The sequence below is a fragment of the Osmerus eperlanus genome, chromosome 4 (genome assembly GCF_963692335.1).
Source record: "Osmerus eperlanus chromosome 4, fOsmEpe2.1, whole genome shotgun sequence".
In the NCBI taxonomy this organism is placed as follows: Eukaryota; Metazoa; Chordata; class Actinopteri; order Osmeriformes; family Osmeridae; genus Osmerus; species Osmerus eperlanus.
The window spans coordinates 7,909,134-7,916,015 of NC_085021.1; the positions used below are offsets into that span (position 1 = coordinate 7,909,134).

The 6,882-nt window shown below is 43.8% G+C and overlaps 1 protein-coding gene across 4 annotated transcripts; it reads left to right on the forward strand.

Moving 5' to 3' along the window:
- Positions 1–839: 839 nt before the first annotated feature.
- On the forward strand, positions 840–6,571 carry LOC134018523 (cysteine and glycine-rich protein 1-like). Of its 4 annotated transcripts, none has more exons than XM_062458507.1 (7): positions 840–989; positions 1,431–1,726; positions 4,299–4,412; positions 4,922–5,090; positions 5,189–5,318; positions 5,679–5,772; positions 5,929–6,571. In XM_062458507.1, the coding sequence occupies exons 3-7, from the start codon at positions 4,304–4,306 to the stop codon at positions 6,003–6,005; spliced, it is 579 nt and encodes a 192-aa protein (XP_062314491.1). In that variant the 5' UTR covers positions 840–989; positions 1,431–1,726; positions 4,299–4,303; the 3' UTR covers positions 6,006–6,571. The 4 variants fall into 4 exon arrangements, with proteins under 4 accessions (XP_062314491.1, XP_062314494.1, XP_062314493.1 ...); XM_062458510.1 differs by having other exon boundaries at positions 841–989; positions 1,587–1,726; XM_062458509.1 differs by having other exon boundaries at positions 844–989; positions 1,435–1,726.
- The last annotated feature ends 311 nt before the right edge of the window (positions 6,572–6,882 follow it).

Sequence of the window (6,882 nt, forward strand, 5' to 3'; positions counted from 1 at the left end):
CTCTCATCTGCAAGAACGATCTGTTGACCTTCACATTCATTTACGAGGCAAGATGCTAAAGGTCACAGAAGGTTGTAATGATTCACTGTATAGAGTCATCTCTAAGATGGAGTCTTATTAGTCTTTTAACAGAGAGAGAAAATGAGAGGGGGGATGACTAGTATTCAATAACTGTATTTGATGATAGGGCAATTGTTTTGGGTGACTCATAACCAGGGGTGGACATTAGCCTAGTACATCTATTTTAGTACTGTAGTTAAGTAAATTCTTCAAGTATCTGCTTTACTTGAGTTTAAATATTTTGGAAAGCAAATTACTTTTACTCCACTACATTTGAAACACAAATATGGTACTTTTGACTCCACTACATGTCTATGTAGGTTTCCATGACTCATTACTTTGGAACATACCTTTTGAAGTCAGCATATCATTTTTCTTCTCTAAAATGTGGTAGACCATACACTGTGTCCTTTTAAAGAGAAAACACAAAGCTAAAACTCACGTTTAAACGTGGTTTCTGCCTATTTTGAACAGTTAAATTTGAACTTGGCACTGGTGATTATGGCTACAGCGGATAAAGATGACTATTCTTCCCAAAATGTAAATGAATAACGTGACAAGTATTTGCCAGGAGTATCTATATTTGGATTCAAGTAATTAAGTTGTGTACTTTGTCCACCTCTGCTCAAAGCCCTGCCTGTGACCTGATCACTTGCATAGTCTCAGTCCTGCTGATGTCATGCGAGATACAGGCTTGTTACCTCGCCTCAACTGCTCAGGCTTCAAGCAACATGCGCATGAGAACAAAAACAAGGAAGTCAGTATGGGCCAACTTCCTCACCAAACCTCTGCTTTCACTCTCACCCACCCTTAGCTTGGAGATCCTGCAGATTGCTAAAGCTGGATCTCACCTGTGTGTACAACGTTTTGCTCTCCTCACTGCCCTTTTAACCACCTGCATTCTGCACGGACCTGTACAAACTGCATGGGTACGTATCTCATGTCTCCGTCTTTTGTTTTCAGCACAGATGAGGATGAGACGAGAGGAAGAGATTGCTGTAGACTATTGAGGCACAGTTTGCTTCTGGTGAGAATTCCATTCTTAGACTGCCAGTCTGGACAAGAAAGGAGGGAGGGAGGGAAATCAGAGGAATTGGAACCCATGAAATGTAAACGTTCATCTAGCTAGCAGGGTTGTATTGTGCTGACCTATTAGATTTAGACTCAGGTCACATCACATTCCCTAAATGCTTTCTCTCTTTCTCTCTTTCTCTCTCTCTCTTTCTCTCTCTTCTCTCTCTCTCTCTCTCTCTCTCTCTCTCTCTCTCTCTCTCTCTCTCTCTCTCTCTCTCTCTCTCTCTCTCTCTCTCTCTCTCTCTCTCTCTCTCTCTCTCTCTCTCTCTCTCTCTCTCTCTCTCTCTCTCTCTCAGACAGACATACACACACACGCCCGGAGCCAGCTCTCTAACCTCTCTGGTTACACCCATCCAAGCCCCTCCCTTCTTCACATCTGGGACTGTAGAGCAGCGAGGCACAGTCAGCCAGCCAGCTGACACATCAGCCCAACGATCCTGTTTCCCCCACAGCAGCCCAGCGCCAGGAGCGCCACTCAACCAGGAAGTTCTGACCAAAGAGCATCTGACCTGACAGCGACTCAGAGGATCCTGCAGGAGCCCGGATTCCAAAACCAACCCCGGTTAACTGCACAGAACGAAAACAGTGACAGGTATGTAGCATATGTAACTGTTGTGACCATATTCACATCCAGCCCCTGGCTTTCAACTCTCCTTATGTCTGTCTGTCGCTCGTGTTCACACCCTGTCTGTAACCCTGTCTCTCTGTTTCCCTCTCTCTTCCCTTCTCTCTCTAAATCTGGGAATTGTATGTTTACTGAATAGTTTATGGTTTAGGAAACAACACTAATGCAGTGCTCAGGCTTTTTTAAGCTGATCTTTGATTGGTTAAAAAGGAACTGGGGACTTTCACTCAAACCGCAGCAAGACAGAGATCACAACAGCGTATGTGGTGGTACCTCTCACATAGGGGAAGAGCAGGAAGCCATTGAAGGTGCTATGTTTATTAGAATCACTGTACGTCCCCAAACCCAGAGGGAAGATTCATCCCCTGGAAGCAGCTCTAACACTAAGGCATTGGAAATGCACATTTCAAACCCATCGTTATTTCTTTCATAATTGTAATTCATCACCCTATTGCCGTTCAGATAGAAATACGATAGATTTATGCTCATCCTAGGCAGTGAATCTGGTGACTGGTGAACGTGAGGTGAAGACCCCTGCCACAGGGCACTGAGAGATTAGAACTGCCCATAGTGTTCAATACACAGGCCTGAATCTGACTGACTGTGTGTGGGTCATGGTTGTGCGTGCCTGTATCTGGGTTCTGCACTACTGATGTCAGTGAGGATATGAGTATAGGGGAGCCTGGGGTCAGACTTGAAGGATCCAATATTTCCTGTTGTCAGACCGGCTGAGGCGGCCACCTTCGGTTTAGCTCTGGGGTGAAGACATGGGAGTATTCACTCACATTACATTTACATTACATTACATTTATGCATTTAGCAGACGCTTTTATCCAAAGCGACTTCCAAGAGAGAGCTTTACAAAAGTGCATAAGTCACTGATCATAACAACGAGATAGCCCCAAACATTGCGGGTATCCAAAACATGAAGCACACATTGTGAAAACCAAATAAGTCCCAAAGGGAAGAACCATAAGAGCATGCAGTTAAACAAGTTACAACTAAACAACATGAACCTCAAATCCAAAGAGTATTATTAATTTGCATGACATGCTTGGTTAGTAACTAATCCTATATTATTATTTTGAAGAAAATTAAATTATTACATTACATACATCAATATGTTGCACTGCTCATTTCTTGCACATACCAGGCATACCAAGGAATTTGTGCTGTTTGCAATTAGATTGTAGTATTATGCATATAGCCATTTTTATTTTTTTCTCTTTGTCATGCATGTAAGTTTGAGAGGGTCCATATTTTTAACATGCATAATGTGTAATAGATTAATAAAGAACCATACACGTGTCTGTAAGTCCAGTTCCTGTGCCTAACCAAACCCTTTTTTTTAATGGTCATGTCATTGAAGTGATACAATTATTCACTTCTCCAATTCGTCAACTCTGGTTTTCTGAAGTTGCAGTTCAGTCTTCAGCTCCTCTACCTCCGTCTCATTAGCCGAAAGTCTGGAACCTAGAGCTGACAGTTCATCCTCTTGGGCTCGAATAGGAAATAAGCTTAATCCAATTGTTTGACCCAAAGTAGAACACGCACATATCAACTGGAATGCTATTAATGACATTCAATACCTGCAGTCACTCTGGCTAGTTGTTCTACCTTACATAGAACTAAGCTAAAATGGCCCTTTTTTAGTTTAAGTCTTGCCCCCATGGCTACATAAAAGAAAAGCAAGACCATTGAAGATCAGTGTTAATATGTAATTATTAGGTTTTCTGTCCTGGCATATTAAAACACTATGCAGCAATGTTATAGAATCTGTGAAAATTGGCAGGCAAGGTAAACTTCACTTATTCACCACTCTAGGTCAGTCTGGCCTAACACCAAATAAAACATTTGTCAGCATGTCTGCTAGCAATGGTTATGATTCATGCAGATTGCAGACAAACTTTATAGCGTATCAGACCACACTGATTGGTGTCCACATAAAATCAACACAGCCCAAACTCTCGTCTGTGGAAGTGTTGATTTAACAATGTTAAATTAAATATCTGTTTGAAGCTTTTGTGTGTTGGGGTCCATAATGTGAGTGTGTACGTGTGTTTGTTTGCATGCTCTTTATTGCTTATTTAAAGTGGGTTGTCAGAGGGTGTGACTGGAAATACACAGGAAACACGGCAGTGACCTGCAGGAAGCCGCAAATGAAACAATCGCCCTTTGCTCTGACAAACACTTGAGTCACTCTAAAGAAACACCAAACCGTTTGTGGTAAAACATGTACATTCCCTAGAAAACAGTTCCCTATCGTCACACCTACAAACATATGAGTCTAGAAGGGGTTACAGCTTGGAAGACCAACGTCAGACTACTCAGACACATCTACGACATACCAAAATAAGAGCATAGGTAGCTTTATCCTCCAAAGAGTAAAAACCTACTGTTCAGTTTATATTGCTTTTCAATATCCATAATATCCACAGCCCCACTCATGTAACGCTTTCCACCATTAACTACTTCTTCGTTCTCATCCTCGTAACCATTGACGTTCCCTTTGTTTGTGTGCCCGTTTGCGTGTGTGCAGGCGGGATGCCATTGGGTGGAGGCAACAAGTGTGGCTGCTGCCAGAAGACGGTGTATTTTGCCGAAGAAGTACAATGTGAGGGGCGGAGCTTCCACAGATCCTGCTTCCTGTGCTGTGAGTAAACGCCTCCTCTCCTGTGCTCCCCACGGCCTGTCCACCAGGAGGTTTGAACCGTGAAACCCACTGATAAACCCACACGTTATGCCCGTACAGTTGTCTAAACCTCAGGAACACTTCCCCCACACTGATAATCTGATGACCCTTCTCTTTCCCTACATGTCCATCCTCCCTCTGAATAAATACTAAACAATATAGGATCATTCCTTATCAAAGACATGCAGTAGGATGGCTATAAATAAAAACCATCCAAAAGCAACTGTCGAGTGTGTGTGGTTTGGTGTTCCGCTCTCTTCCGTCAGGATGTCGGGAATGTCCGCCCCGGAGAGAGGGGGTTGTTTGTTGAGGCCTTGTGGAATGGAGCTTTTGCACATTTTTGTGTGATCGATGAGATATGTCGATTCGCTCCTTATGTAGTCAAATGGGAGACTATGAGTGTTATGGTAATGCCCAAAATTCAGATGAATACAATGTGCGCATGAATGTGTCTCTGTGTGTTTAAACAGTGGTGTGCCGGAAGAACCTGGACAGTACTACAGTGGCCGTTAACATGGATGAGATTTACTGCAAGGCCTGCTATGGCAAAAAGTATGGTCCCAAAGGCTACGGCTATGGCCAGGGAGCTGGGACCCTGTCGATGGATAAGGGGGAGTCACTGGGCATCACCCACGCTGAGTAAGTGTGACACCCTTCTGATGACAGTAACCTAGGTTACAGCCTTGTATCAATAGGAACTCCATCTCTCTCTGACTCTCTCTGTTGTTCCCTCCTAGGCCAGCCCCTCACCAACCCACCAACATCCCAAACCCCTCGAAATTGGCTCAGAGGTTTGGAGGGTCCGACGTGTGTCCTCGCTGCAGCAAGGCTGTCTATGCTGCTGAGAAGGTGGTGGGGGCTGGGAACGTAAGTGAACACACAGACATGCCGTATCTGCGCTCGTACAAAAATGGCGGGAAAGTCAAAATGGGGTGTCAGTGTTTATGGCTCGGGTTAGCGCGAGTTGGCGTGAACAACACATACACGTCCTGGATGAGCTTTACATTTACATTTAGTCATTTAGCAGACGCTCTTATCCAGAGCGACTTACAGTACAGGGACATTCCCCCGAGGCAAGTAAGGTGAAGTGCCTTGCCCAAGGACACAACGTCATTTTTGCACAGCCGGGAATCGAACCAGCAACCTTCTGATTACTAGCCCGATTCTCTAACTGCTCAGCCACCTGACTCCCTTTGTCAACTTTGTCATGTCTCTATTCATCTCCAGGCCTGGCATAAAAGCTGTTTCCGCTGTGCCAAGTGTGGGAAAGGCCTGGAGTCTACCACTTTAGCTGACAAGGATGGAGAAATCTACTGCAAAGGTCACGCGCGCGCGCGCATACATAACAATGGCTACAATGACATAAGTGTAATTGGCACGATAGGGATTGGGCTCACAGTCTGGGAACTCAGGTTCCTTTCAAAAAACATGATACTGTTTGTGTTGTTACCTCACCTCCTCTTGTTTGTGTTTTCAGGGTGTTATGCCAAGAACTTTGGCCCCAAGGGCTTTGGCTATGGACAGGGTGCTGGCGCACTTGCACATGCTCAGTAGAGACTTGTACAGCAGACAGTGGAGAGAGGGCCGTCCACACAGCCGTGTCCGCACAGCAGTCAAGACAGAATCTTACTTTGTGTATGGCATTGTGTGAAGGTAGGGAAGTGAGGGAAAAGGTCCGTTTGAGGCTCTGTCTCAATGACATGCCACAGAGAGAGGACCAACTGCCCCCAACTTTTTGCTGCCCCTCGCCTCCCCCTTTTTTTCTCTTTTGCTCTTTCTCCCACCTCTAGGGGGAAGATGAGAACAAAAACTGCAAAAAAATCCTCAGATCATGAACATACATTTGATCAGTTTGCCTTCACATAGAATTATAGCAAATACCATCATGCTTTGAAATAGCTCAGAATAGATGTATAGATTATTTGAAACTGTAATATGTTATGATATGATGCTTGATCTGAGCTCCCTCGTTCCTGCCTCAAGTGTTACTCTCATGTTTCTCCCTTCAGCTCAGTTTAGCCCATAAAACTACTGTTAGTGATGATTGGCATGCATGCATACAAAATTGTATTAAACACACAAATATGTCAGATAACGGTTCAATAAAATGTATTCCAACACATTATTGCAGCATCTGAGCTCATGGGTGTCAGGAACAGAGTATGTGTTCGTATGTACCCTACGTGTGGGGGTGCAGTAGGGTCAAATGGTGTACAGCACCAAATGATTCGTTATTTGTTACTGTACTGAAGTATTTTTACTTTTACTTTGCTGTTTTAATTATTATTTGATGTTACATGTAAAGGGTGAGGTATCATGACAAGTGAAACACCTGACACACAGAGGTTCTCATTAACCAATCATTGCTACTTGTTAAAGCATAACAGAGAGTTACTTTTTGCTACTCATTTGATTACAAACGTAATAGTAT